Raw genomic sequence first — 14645 nt, 5'->3', positions numbered from 1 at the left:
TGTGAGATGGTCCTATCTTAGAAGTGATCACCAAATGGTTATAACCATCAGTGAACCTGACTCCTAAAACTTTGCAAAACAGTGGCCACAAACAATTTTCCAACATGCCAGAAAATCTGTAGTCAGTCCCATAACTGGGTACATCAAAAATATAATATGATGTTAAAATGCATGGCCTTGGGCTGGTCACACATTATGTAATGCTTGCAACTGATGCCACATAACTGTCCAAATTAACAGCACTGCTTGTGTGCATTACGTAGGTTAAGGTTACCTTAAAACTAGCCATTTAAGATATCAAGGCACTTGCAAATCAACATTATATTACAAAAGATTTTTAGTCATATCTCAGTGGGTGAATCTGAGACATAAGCTCAAAAGCATCAGCAGGAGCTGGAGGGAGTAATATCTTCACTTTGCTACATACAGGGGATTTCAAGTAGGTGTGAACTTTTAGGTTAGGAAACTATTTTAATAGAACAAAAATAGCTGAAAAACTTGTTAGTAATTTTTAGGAGAAATTCAGCTTTGCCTTCGCACCACTCCTTTTATTTCCTTATCTGCCACTTTTTCATTGTGTATACCATCGGCTTTTTTTGTCCATTAAGATGAAATATAGTGATCAAAAGGCCTCAGGTAGGGCAACCTATAACAAAGGAATCTTCTGTAGTTCTGTAAGAACAACTGTAATAGATCACAGTGGCAGCTATAAGCAGATCACTTTTATTTCTCTAAGGCTCCGTTCACATCTAGGCGTTTTGGGGCGTTTTTGGGGCGTTTTTCTGCTCTAGGATCAGCTCTCAAAACGCCCAACAAGACAAATCCTATTCATTTCAATGGCCCCTGTTCACATCTGAGCGTTTTGACGCTGTTTACAAAACGCCCAACGCTCAAAAAAGTACATGAGCTTCTTTTTGGGCAGATTACAGGCGTTTTCCATTGATCTCTATTCAATTTAAAAACGCCTGCACAAAAATCGCGGTAAAAATCGCGGTAAAATCGCGGTAAAAAACGCCGCAAAAATCGCGGTAAAAAACGCGCGAAAAACGCTACGCTCAGGTGTGAATGTAGCCTAAAGCATTTCTTCAAAAAATATTTCCACTTACTGGCTTAAATGGGCCTTGCATGAATATTCAGCTGAAACATCATTGGTCTGCTTCAAGATTTCTTAACCCGGATTCTGCTTTTTGTTATGAAGTGGGCCCTTACAATAGAGGCCCCAGCTTTCTAATAACCCACTAACCTAGAATGTTATCACTACCTTAATTTTGTTAATTATTATGACAGTATTACGATTGTTGCTATACTGTTTGATTAGCAAAAATTTGATTAAGAGTACCTGTCAACAATACTAAGCTGAGGCAGCAACTTGCGTGTTGTACTAATACATTATTTCAGTAAAGACTACCTGTCATTTTATACCTAACTTTAATGCCCATAGCCCAAGTTACTAGTAACATAGTCTGGTTTAAAGAAGGTCCTCCGCAAAATTTTCACTGCAATGATATGGTGAAATCAAGATAAATGGGTTGATTTACTAAAACTGGAGAGTGCAAAATCTGGTGCAGCTCTGCATAGAAGGTTCAGCTAAGCTTCCATGTTTTTTTTTTGTAACAGCTTAACTGAACAAGATGAAGTTAGAAGCCGATTGACTACCATGCACAGCAGCACCAGATTTTGCACTCCCTAGTTTTAGTAGATCAACCTCACTGTGTTGCTCTACACTAAGGATACATTTACACTTACGCTCCTGCATTTCATTTATCAGGAATTCAGGAGAAGTTATCTGGGAAGCATAAATGTCATTACCCAAATTATTTTCACTTGCGTTTAGGTGTTTCTGCTTTAAAATGGGTTTAGCCATAATCGACTAATTAGATCCCGGAAGCATAGAATTCTAAACTGACTGCACCCTAAACCAGGTAGAGTGTGAATGACGCAAGGGAAAATGAATGCTTATTAATGCATTTATATGCTTTTAGAAAATGTCCTCTAAATGCAAATAAATGCAGGTTTGACAATGCTAGTTTGAATGAGGCCTAAAGGCTCCTGGGAGACCATTCTAGAAATGAACCTATGAACAGAACACTGCAGGGCTGGGGGAAAAAATGCAAGTACGAACTCTGTAAATTCAGGCACTGTTCTCATTGTATATGGATGACAGGTACACTTTAGGACGGCATTGCTTGACCCTGCAGTCACATTCTCACAGTTTAGCGTAGTCTTTCAATATCATCTCCAGTTTTTGACTCAGCATGATGTTGCCTTTCACTTTGAGTTTACCAGCAAAAAATGCCTAAGAATAAAATGAAAAAAGAAACATCAAACACACGGATATTGTTTTGTTATCTCCATCCCCACTCTGCTATTTCGCTTTCTGTAGAAATGTCACTTTGAAAAGCACAGTCTGTCCCAAAAGAGTTGAAATGAGTAATTCCAAAAACACGGCACACAGCATCAAAGATGAACAAGCTTCAATGTAATATAATCAGCAATACATTGAAATCACCATCTTTTCTTCCCACAAGACATAAATGCACACTTAATTTTGCAGTCAGATTCTGGCAAGAAGCAAAGAAAGAAAGCTCTAAATGAAATGCCTTGCAAGAAAATAAAGTGCTTCAGCTGATGGCACACATTGCAAGCGCGTGTTTGGCGTTTATGCTGAAAGGAGAACAGTCTTTCGTGCGGTAAATATATTGCTCTCTGAATTCTTGTGATGCTTAAGAGAATGCTGAGTGCTGCAATTCACAATGATACTTATATGCCTTAAAGGCAACGTTTAGTCTCTCTGCTGACTCAGTGGTATGGAGATAATGCTTTTGCATTTTATATCTTTATGCCCTCATTCGCTTGTATTTTTCTTTTATGTCTTGTACGTTTAATTGGTATAGATCTGGGAACAGATTGCAAAGTCGCACAGTGGTGACTTCTCTACTCGGTTATTATTATACATGTCCTACATCATCTAACTGAAAATAGCAGGTAATACTCTCTTGCTTAATGTCTAAATTTACAATTACATTTGTGTTTTAAAGCTGAAATTCAGGTATGAGCTCTTTTGCATGCTTACATTAGTCCAGCTTGGAACAATGTAAGTATGCGTATTGCATATCGGATAAGCTACTGTGAAAGCTGACATCACTGCCACACCTCTCCAGCTCTTCCAATCACAATGGCACCAAAAGATTTTTTTAAGATCTTACCGTATCTTTTTCTCTGATGTCCATTGACAGACGCAGCTTCATCTCCATGACCTGAGTGGGTTTATGCTCCTCCCATCAGGAGTAGTCTAGACAGGAAAATTTGAATACACATGCCATGGGGGCTGTCCCTCTAGGCATAAACCCCCAATGCACAACCCAGCACATCAGTTTAGATTAAAAGCAGTGAAGACAACGTAACCAACACCAAACAAAGGGGCGGGTGCTGCGTCTGTCAATGGACATCAGAGAAAAAGAATTTACAGTAAGATCTTCCAAAAATCTTATTTTATCCATCGTCCATCAACAGACACAGCCTCATCTCCATGAGCTGAGGGGGACGTCCCAAAGCAGTATAGGCATGAGGGGTGGAAAAATGCAACCAGACAGTAACGTCAACTCCAAAATGCTAAACGTAGCCAACCGAGCAACATGGAGCTCAACCAAACAACAGGAGCTCACCCAGATAAAAGACCCCGAAGAGAAGTACAAAAAAACATTCTCTTATGAAACAACAGCCTGTGGCCAAAAGAGGCATCCAAAGAAGCCAACAAATCCACCTTGTAAAATTTGGTAAAGGTGTGCACAGACGGCCAAGTCTCTGCCTTACAAACTTGTACAACAGAGGCCTAATGGCGAAAAGCCCAAGATGCACCTTCACAGGGAAAGGAGGAACCTGACCCTTGATCGAATAGGCTTTAACAACCGTCTGCCTTGTCCATCTCAAAACGGAGAAAGGAAAAGAGAGAGTCCGAATTCCTGAAGGACTTAGTAACCGTCAGATAAACCCTTATCGCCTGAACCACATCCAGAGAGTGCAAGGCAACTTCCTTGTGATGTTTTGGCTCAGGACATAAGGAAGGCAACACAATGTCTTCATTCAGGTGAAAATCCGATACCACCTTAGGAAGAAAGGACAGAAGGACAGATTAGGTCGGAGGATCACTTTATCCCTGTGGACCACCAAATAAGGCGAACGACAGGACAAAGCCAACTCAGAGACTCTGTGGGCAGAAGCGATAGCCACTAGGAAGGCAACCTTCTTTGACAAAGAAAGCAGAGAAATCTCCCTAATATTCTCAAAAGGAGGCTTTTGAAGAACAGACAACACCAGATTGAGATCCCATGGTGGTAACGGGGACCTCCTCGGAGGGGCCAGATGACGCACCCCCTGAACGAATGTGCGAATCAAACTATGAGAAGCCAATGAACGTTGGAAGTAAATAGCCAAGGCCGAAACCTGGCCCTTGATAATACCCAACGCCAAGCGCTGCTCAACCCCTTTTTGTAAAAAGGCTAAAACCTTAGCTATTGAAAACAAGCGAGGGTGCAGCTGCAGCGATTCACACCAAGAAATGTACGATTTCCAGGTACGATGATATATCTTCCTAGATGTTGACTTCCTGGCGTTCAAAAGGGTAGGAATCACCGAATCAGAAAGACCTCTATCCCTTAAAACCTTGCTTTCAACAGGCAAGCCGTTAAAGCCAGCGACCATAAAGCAGGATGGAAGATCGGTCCTTGGGATAGTAGATCTTCCCGCATAGGAAGACGCCATGGAGGATCCATGACCATTTTTACCAGCTCTGTGTACCAAGACCGCCGAGGCCAGTCTGGTGCCACCAGAACGACCGAAATGCCTTCCATCGATGCCCTGCGAATAAACCTTGGCAGGAGAATGAGCGGAGGGAAGGCATAGATAAGGAGATACTGACTCCAAGGAGCCTCCAGAGCATCTGTGGCGTCGGCCAGAGGATCCCGAGACCTTGCAACAAACCTCTGAACTTTCCTGTTGAGGTGAGACGCAAACAGATCAACCTCCGGGTCCCCCACCGGACACACAGGAGATGAAACCTCTCCGGATGCAGGGACCACTCCCCCTGATTCAACACCTGACGACTCAGGTAATCCACTTGTCAATTCTCCACACCCACATCGATCAAGCTCTACCTGCCCACAGTTAAGCCGGTAGAGCTTGATCGCCCTCAGCTCCAGAATATTGATCAGCAAGGAAGACTCTTCTGATGCCCAAGTCCCCTGAGCACAAAGCTTCCCCAGCACTCCACCCCAGCCTGATAGGCTGGCGTCCATGGGGATCACCGTCCAAAATACCGGCAGGAAGGACTTGCCATGGCACAGGACAGGTGAATGAATCCACCAAGAGAGCGGACTTAGTGAGATGGCTCAACTGAATCTTCTGGTCCAATGACCGAGGGTCTCTGTTCCATTTTGACAGAATCTCTTTCTGAAGCTGTCTCGTGTGAGACTGAGCAAACGGGACAGCTTCGAAGGTCGAGACCATCAGACCCAGGGCCCTCATGCAAGCCCGCAAGGAGGACTGATCGGCCTCCATCAGTAATTGGACCGCCCCTTTGCAACTTCTGAAGCTTGTCCAAGGGAAGGAATAACCTCGCCAGAGCAGAGTCGAGGATCAGCCCTAGATAGGTGACCTGCACAGATGGAATCAGGGCAGATTTAGTGACATTGATCCTCAACGCGAAGTCCTGAAAGGTCTGAATGGTGATAGGGATGTTTTCCAGAAGATCTGAATGGGAAACTGCTAGCAACAGGTGATCGTACAGATACCCCACAATGGAAATACCTCATCGACACAACAAGGCCAGCACAGGGGCTAGGACCTTGATAAAAACTCTGGGAGCCGAGGCGAGACCAAAGGGTAACACCACGAATTGAAGGTGCTCCTCTGCCACTGCGAAGCAGAGGAATCGCTGATGTCCCTCAAATATGTGGACGTGGAGATACGCATCTTTGAGATTGATGGAAGCCAGAAAATCCCTGATGTAAAGATGCCACCACTGACCGAATGGACTCCATTCGGAAATTTCTGCACCCGCACATAGCAGTTCAAAGCCTTGAGGTCCAGGATTGGACGCACATTGCCCCTTGCTCTCCTTTTTGGGCACGGTGAACAGGTTTGAATAGAAACCTTGAGAGCGTTCCTGTTGGGGAACTGGCACAATCACCCCTTGAGCCCGGAGATCTGGCACAGCCTCCCGCATATCCTTAAAACGCTCCCGAGACAGGTGAAGATTTGACTAAAAAAAACCTGTACCCTGGCCAGGACCAGAATTCGATTTTGCACCTGGAAGAAACCAGTTCGCAAACCCATTCGTCCTGAAGTCCAGGGTTCCTGAAAGAAGGCGCAGACGTCCCCCCACCCCCAAGACAGGTGAGGGTGCCCCTTCATGCTGAAGAGGACTTGTCTGCAGCACCGGACCTACTGGCCTTGGACTTATACCCTAGGGTTTCTTAGCACCTCCAGAAGTTCAGAACGGCTAATCTTTTTCTTGCGCCCCAGAAGCACAAAAAAAAAATGTTTATGAGCAGAAAAGGAGGGACCCCACTTAGGATGGGGTGTCTTACCCTTTGAGAATTGAGGAAGAAGACTACTCTTCCCGCCAGTCAGGCCCTTGATCAATGAGTCGCCAAACAACCTGTCTCCCAGAATAAGGCTTCTTTAGAAACTTGGTCAACCGACCAGCTCTTCAACCAGACCATGCGTCTTAAAACAATGCCCACGGTCGGGACTCTGGCTACCAGGGGAGCCGCATTCATAGACGCATCACACAGGAACACCAGAGCCTGGATCACCTGGTCCAACAGTTCCAGCTGTTCTGGGGGAAACAGTCTCGGGGTCCAAAGACTCCCACAAACCCCTAATCCATTCCGTCACCGTCTGTGAGACTAGCACAGACACAAAAAACTGTTTCAAAATGGAACCCGCCAGCACGTGAAGATGGCGGGAAAGGGATTCCACCCGCCTGTCCACTGGATCCGTAAAAAACTGGGGAATCCTAAACAGGCACAAGAGTAGGTTTGTTTAATCTGGAAACAGGATGGTCCACTTTAGCTGGCATTGTCCAATGGTTGGAAACCTTTTCAGCAAAAGGATACCGGCGTTTAAAGCGTTCTGGCACCACTAACACGTGCTTAACGCACCGCCATTGGTCACTCACAATATCGTGAAAAGTGTCGGGACAAGGGGAAAACCCTGTCAGCTTTTGGAGATTTCTGGGAGCCAAAAGCCACCCGCATCCCTGCCAAACTTTCCAGGGCAGCTGAAATCGCAGCCAGCGACTGCGATCCGGACTTTCCGGGAGTCGCACAGAGTGGGTCTAAGGGTAAAATTCCAGTTTGGGACTCCATAGTGCAAATTGCAAAAACTGAGCACTGCAGCTTTAAGAACGCAGATCGCAGTATCCACCATCGATAGCAGCGGTCTGCAGGGACCCCCTTTAAACCAAACTGACAGCAGAAAGTGCAAGGATATGCCCGCAGGGATCCTCAATACTTTACCACCTCAGACACACAGCATTCTGAATCTTCCAAAGCATGGAGAGAGAAGTAGGAAGTGACCTCGGCTCAGCAGCAGGAAATGACCACACAGGAAGTGATGTCGTCTGATAGGGATACACTGCCACATAAAGCACCGGGGCTACACAAAGATGGATGCCCATACAAAACAATAGGAAGCTGCAGGGAAAATGGCTGCCCCATACAAGTCTATGGGGAAATTATTCCATTGCCCACACCTAAGACACTGCGCACGATGCGGCTAGGGACCGACATATGAAGGCCTCAGGAACCACAACAGGGACCAGCAAGCACAAGGTACAATGTCCCCCCCCACCCCCCGGAGTGCCAGAGCACTCCAGACACACAGCCCCCGCAGGGAAAGGGAAGGACACACAGACCGGGCAGACCAGGGGGATCTCTTGAGAGGCACAAATCCCATTATTCCCCAGGGCAGGGCCCACATCCCCACAAGGCCAGCAGGGGCAAGGGGGGCGAAGTTACTCACCATACCATGGATCGGGTGGGCTCCGCTCCAGGCAGACTGCCTCCCACCCGAAGTGGGGGTGCTGCCAGCCAAGTGGTACGCTTCGACTCAAGGCATTCCAGGTCGTTGCGTCCCGGCGAAGTATCCGCTCGCAGGCTCGCCCCCCTCCGGACCAGGGGGCACAGTCGTGACTAGGCCTAGGTCTGAACTATAACCTGCTCATGCTCGTAGGCCAGACTGGGGGGACCATAAGGATCTAGATTTTCCAGTACAAAGCCCCCAGACGGCATCGTTGCTTGTAGATCACCAGGAAATTCTTCACTGAACACTAGCTAGCAGGTGAGAAAAGAGAAATAAAAGAAAATATTCTGAAAAGAATAAAAAAAACTGAGACCAGGGTCCCAGCAGGAAACCTTAGTCTACTCCTTCTCTAGGCAGAAAAGAAACCAAAGTGCTGGGTTGTGCAGTGGGGGTTTATGCCTGGAGGGACAGCCCCCTGGGCGTGTGTATTTCAAATTTTCCTGCCTAGACTACTCCTGATAGGAGGAGCATAAACCCACTCAGTTCATGGAGAGGAGGCTGCGTCTGTTGATGGACGATAGCGAAAAATACAAGGCAATTTTTTGAACCCCTGCAGATTGTGTAGGTTTACCCACTTACAAAGAAATGAAGGGTCTATATTTTAAATGATAGAGACAGAATATCAACCAAAAATCCAGAGAAAAACACATGACACAAATGTTATAAATTGAGCTGCAGTTTAGTTAGTAAAATAAGTATTCGGTCCCCAAGCAAAATATGACTTATTACTTGGTGGAGAAACCCTTGTTGGCAAGCACAGAGGTAAGACATTTCTTGTAGTTGGTTACCAGGTTTGCACACATCTCAGGAAGGATTTTGGTCCACTCTTTTTTACAGATATTCTCTAAATCCTTAAGGTTTTTTGGCTGTCTCTTGGCAACTCAAAGTTTCAGCTCCCTCCATATAATGTCTATAGGATAAAGGTCTGGAGACTGGCTAGGCCACTCCATGACCTTAATGTGCTTCTTATTGAACCACTTAATTGTTGCCATGGCGGTAAGTTTTGGGTCATTGTCAAGCAGAAAGACTAATCCATGATCGATTTTCAGTGTTCTGGCTGAGGGAAGGTTGTCATTCAGTATTTTCAATACATGGGCCCCGTCCATTGGCCCCTCAATACGGCAAAGTCAACCTGTACCTTTAGCAGAGAAACAGCCCCAAAAAAGCATTCATGTTTCCACCTCTGTTTTTAACATGAATTGTTAGACAGGGTCAATTTGTTTTTTTTCCCAGGCTAGCTGGTAGGTGTGCTGGGAAATTTTTGTCTGTTTGTGATAGGATGTGTTTAACCCTTGGGGAGTAGCTCATTACAACTGAAAGTCCTATTGCAGAGGGTCCGTAAAATTTGACTTCTATCCTGACTTCTAGGAATTCAATGAGCCAATCACTAAAAGGTCATCTTTAACACTTGTAGGTGAGAAATATATATATATTTTCTAGGAAAGGGACGTTACTCTTATGTGTATATTAAAATTCTGCCCTCAATTTTTGAAAATGAGCCTTACTTTTTAAGCTGCTTCTAATCATGAGATTCCGCTCTGTCCTGCCTAGATGACAGGATGCCCATATGCAGTCCCAACACCTTATGAATGAACATGCGCAATCTGCTCCCTCTCGTAGCACCAGCTGAGTTCAGTGCTCTGTAAATGAGAGAATGGAGTGTTTTTGTAGCAGCGTGCTCATTTTTGAGGTGTTGGGGCCACGCATAAAACAAATCGGGCGTCCTGCCATCTAGAAACCAATGATAAAAGCAGCTTAAAAAGTAAGGACCATTTAAAAAAATAAAATAAATCAAGGACAGTATTATAATGGACCTTTAAAGCTGTAATGCATTTTGAAAGTTTTTTTATGCAATTAAAGGTGAACTAACCATTTAGGATCTTACCTGAAAATCTGCTTTAAGAGTTGGAGAAAAACATGGATTCTTTTATTGATGTTCTTGGTAATGACTATTGATAATAACTGTGGTTACAGAACTAAAGTGTATCTTTAGCGAAGGGGTGCCAGAGTATAAAAACATAGCCGTGCTTTGATGAACAATATTGAACAATGTACCTGCTATGGTTGTAGAATATTGCTTCACCAGAAGCCTGCCAGAAAAATGGGATTTTTGACTTACCGTAAAGTCCATTTCTCTGATGTTCATTGATGGAAACAGCTTCTGGTATTTTTAACCATTGGGTTATACTGCCCCCTACAGGAATAGGACACTAGGCAGCAAAAAAATCTGACTACACCCATGGGCAGTCCCAGGGGGGTATATTCCCTCTCTCTGCTATAGCCACTCAGTTTTGCTACAAGCAGTGTCAGGAGAATTATAAATCCACAGAGGGGTGGGTGCTTTGTCTGTCAATGAACTTCAGAGAAATGGATTTTACGGTAAGTCAAAAATCCAATTTTCTCTTTCGTTCATTGAAGGAAACCGCTCCTGAGCTTCTTAACCACTTAAGCCCTCGAGGATTTGGCTGCTCAAAGACCAGGCCCTATTTTGCGATTCGGTACTGCGTGATTTTAACGGACAATTGCGCGGTCGTGCGACGCTGTACCCAAATGAAATTGACGTCTTTTTTTCCCCACAAACAAAGCTTTCTTTTGGTGGTATTTGATCACCTGTGCGATTTTTATTTTTTGCGCTATAAACAAAAAAAGAGCGACAATTTTGAAAAAATTATATTTTTCACATTTTTTTATATGAAATTCCCCAAAAAAATGTTTAACATTTTAGGCCAATTTGTTTTCTGCTACATCTGTTTGGTAAAAAAAAAAAAATCGCAATAAGCATATTTTGATTGGTTTGCGCAAAAGTTATTGTGTTTACTAACTAAGGGAAAGATTTGTGTCATTTTTATTTATTTATTTTTTTAATGTAATGGCGGCGATCTGCGATTTTTTTTGTGGGACTGCAACATTGCAGCGGACAGATAGGACCCTTGACTGACATTTTTGACACTTTTGGGGTACCAGTGACATTACTACAGTAATCAGGGCTATACATATGCACTGTTACTGTAAAAATTACACTGGCAGGGAAGGGGTTAACTTTATTAGTGATCAAGGGGTTAAGTGTGTCCCTAGGGGAGTGCTTCTAATTGTAAAGGGGCGTGGCTAGTGATGTAACCACAGACATACGATCCTACATAGCAGGATCGTATGATCTCTGCAGTTAGATCAGGGAGAATGACAGGCAGCTTTGTTTACATTAGCCGCCTGCCTTTCTCCCTCTGCACCGGGAGATCGTGGATGACCAGCGGACATCGGAACCGCCGGTCACTCGCGCGGACATGTCAGGGAATGAGCGGAAGCGCGCCTCCGGCGGCGCACGCTCGCCCCCTAGAGGCTCGTAGGCGAACTACGTAGTACTACGTCACTTTGCCTGTACGGGGCTGACTGCTGCAGTAAATAGTCGTGCGGCGGTCCGCAAGTGGTTAACCATTGGAACATCCCAAAGCAGTGTTAAACATGAGGGGTGGGAAACAGCAAAAAAATGCCCAAGGCTAAAAATTAGCCAACCAGGCAACAGGGGCTCAACCAAACAACTGGATTCCACCTGAATAAAACAATACACCCTCAAAGAGGATCAGGTCCTCTTGAACAGCAGTCTGCAAAACCTTGCGGCAAAAAGAAACATCCGCAGATGCCAACACATCCACTTTATAAAACTTTGTAAAAGTGAGCACCGAACAGGTGCCTGCTTTCAAACCTGCGTCACTGACGCATGATGACGGAAGGCACAGGAGGCACTAAGCGCCCTAGCAGAGTGCGCCTGGACAGGAAAAGGAGGAACCTGATCCCTCATGGAATAGACTGGGACCGCCGTCTCTCTGAGCCATCTAAAAATGATCACAGTGGAAGCAGATAACCCTTACAAGGCCATCCGTGAGCACAACTAGAGAGTCTGACTTCCTGAAAGACTCTGTAGCTGCCAGGTACACTCTAATTGCCCGGACCACATCCAAGGCATGCATGGCAATTTCCTTCGGATGTTTAGGCCTAGGACACAGGGAAGGCAACACAATGTCTATATTCAAATGAAAATCAAAGATCACCTTAGGAAGGAATAACAGACAGGAACAAAGCCCCACCTTATCCCTGTGAATCACTAGATAAGGTGAACGACAGGATAACACCGCAAGGTCCGATACCCTGCGCGCAGAGGTGACATCCACCAAAAAGGCCACCGTCTGGGACAGTGTAAGCAGGGAAAACTCCTGAAGGTTCTCCCACGAGGGGGCAACTGGGACAAAAGAATCCTCCAGAGGGAAACCATCTGGATTGAACGTCTTAATGCCACCTGCAGACCGGGTTTGAATGAAACCCAATCCTACAAATCATTTTTATAAATTGTGCATTTCTTAATGATTTAAGACAAAACTTTTTTCTGCCTTCTTTACTGTTTGCTATCTGTGGAGGGTAGGACGGGTGTCTGCTTGCTTGGCGTGATCATCTTTCCATCCCTTTTCCCCTTCCCCCCCCTCCCTCCTTGTCTCTTACCCCTATTTGCCCTTTGATAACCATTAGAGGACCATATGGAGCCCAATGAACGTCCATGTGCTGACTCTATGCCTCTTCGATAGTTATGGGATTTTGTTCTGGAGAATTATAATTTTCAAATTCAGTCCTTCATATGTTTAAAAGCTACTGAGGGTAGTGTCCTCAATTTTGGGCGCAACGGCTCTAGTCCTTCCATTTTTTAAGCACCAAGTTATCTGGGTGCTAGATATACCATCATTATTATTTTTTTTTTTCCTTATTAACATATTTTCTCTTTTGTTGTTTTTTTCTCTTTTTTAGAATATAATATATCATTATATTCTTGGTTTGTCTTGTTCTTATTACTCTTCGTAAACTATTGATATTTAACTATGTATTTCTTTCTGTAATCATTATCCAGATCAATGTATTTCTGTTATCATGTGTTTGCAGATGTTTTGTATTTAAGTGTGCCATACTAGTAACCTTCGGTGGCGCTGTGGGACGCTAGAGGTTTTAGCCAATCCGGTGATACATGTGCGGCCTGGTAAGCCACAGTGGACTTCCGCTCCTCGGAGCGCCGTTTCCTGTGGCACCAGATCAGACTTTCCGGAGCTTGTCAGCTCTGAGAGTCTGACCTACCCTCTCGGAGCTCTACGAGTGGCTGCAGCGGTGTCATTTCCGCCTACGCCGCATCGTCCTATCCGGGGGGTGCGGCCGGGGTGGCGACGTCGTTTGACGAACCGCCCGGGACCCACGCCATAAAAGGGCGCCATACAAGCGTCCGAGTATGGCGGCGGTTCCCCATCCGGGGAGGACATCTTATGACGGAATACAGCTCAACAGGGTAAGCCGATAAACTTATATCTTTGCTATCTCCTGGATTATGCACACCGCTTTACTTACAACTTTGTTTTCAATCCTTTCTAAATCCAATAGTGTCTGCCACTTACAAGGCAGGTCTAATTATCCTTATCTAAACAAAATATCCCGCAGGACCGGTGAGCATTTTCAACTATCAGAGCCCCCAATACACTCGCATGCAATTATTGGTGATTTTTAAATTGTCTTGAAACATGCATGGACTACCACCGCTGGGCTTATTGAGAGAAGTGTGGTACCAAAAGTAATCTTTTTAATCTATTATACACTTAAGGCCGAGTAATGATGTACCTCACATATGGGAATAAAGTACCCTATGTTTTTGTCTGTATGGAAATCTAGGACCATACAAGTGGTTTATGCCTGGGTAATTACCGTTTTAGAACTCTTCTCATAAAAACCTTTAAATACTGCGGTACATGAAAACACAAAGTATAAGCTCCCTGCCCCTGACTGGTATATGTCCATGCATCTTTCTCTTCCCCCCCCCCCCTTCTTCCTTTTTTTGATCAATGGGTTTCTTTTCTATATACAAACAATTCTATTTTTACCTATTCGTGTATCAACATGCACCGGGTGTGGCTATCTCCTACTGATAATGGATTGACATATTATAACTAGTGCACTCTCTATATCTAACCCAGATACAAACATACAGGAGCGTTTGTATTTATACTCCTTGTGAATATCGGCTCCCCCATTTATGAGCTCAGTGACCGTCTCTTAGTCCTCCTCGTTACAGTACCAAAAGAGTTCAGAATATACATTGTACAGGTATGTTCATATCCTACATAGATATGTTTTCCCTACTATTTATATATACTGACGCCTAAAATATAGTGTTACCCATTTTATACGGTGTGTGTCCCCACATGTGTCCCAATGGCTGTCCTCTTGCCTTCCCACCAGCCCCCCCCCTGCTGGCTAGAACAGTAATACCATATGTGTCAAATGCGTTTTCTTCTACATTGACATTGTATGTTACATATAATGCATTATTCTTACTTATGGAATATGTATTAAATAATACATTTTTTTCCCTAAAATCACTTATGTTTCTATACAGACAAAGCAATTATTAAGCTCCAGACGAAGCTTTCACCAAGAAGGCGAAACATGTGGAGCAAACTGTTATGAGTAATGTATACTATGTTTTACTGTAAACTTCAGCCGACCCTGTTGACTGGCACCTTGAGCATCGAGGTATC

The 14645-nt window shown here is 44.5% G+C and overlaps 1 protein-coding gene across 2 annotated transcripts in view; it reads right to left on the bottom strand.

The window, feature by feature from the left end:
* Positions 1-1788: 1788 nt before the first annotated feature.
* Positions 1789-14645, bottom strand: part of HSD17B4 (hydroxysteroid 17-beta dehydrogenase 4) — a 544183-nt gene continuing 531326 nt past the window's right edge. The window contains exon 24 of one of the 2 annotated variants that reach the window (XM_082251744.1): positions 1789-2296. In XM_082251744.1, the coding sequence (XP_082107870.1) occupies positions 2207-2296 (90 nt within the window). In that variant the 3' untranslated portion in view covers positions 1789-2206. The remainder of the gene's footprint in view (positions 2297-14645) is intronic. The other variant, XM_082251745.1, reaches the window with a different exon arrangement.

This window comes from Pelophylax lessonae, assembly GCF_965119305.1.
Source record: "Pelophylax lessonae genome assembly, chromosome: 1".
Lineage (NCBI taxonomy): Eukaryota > Metazoa > Chordata > Amphibia > Anura > Ranidae > Pelophylax > Pelophylax lessonae.
Note: the sequence above shows the minus strand (reverse complement) of the source record. Positions and strands in the feature narration are given on the sequence as shown.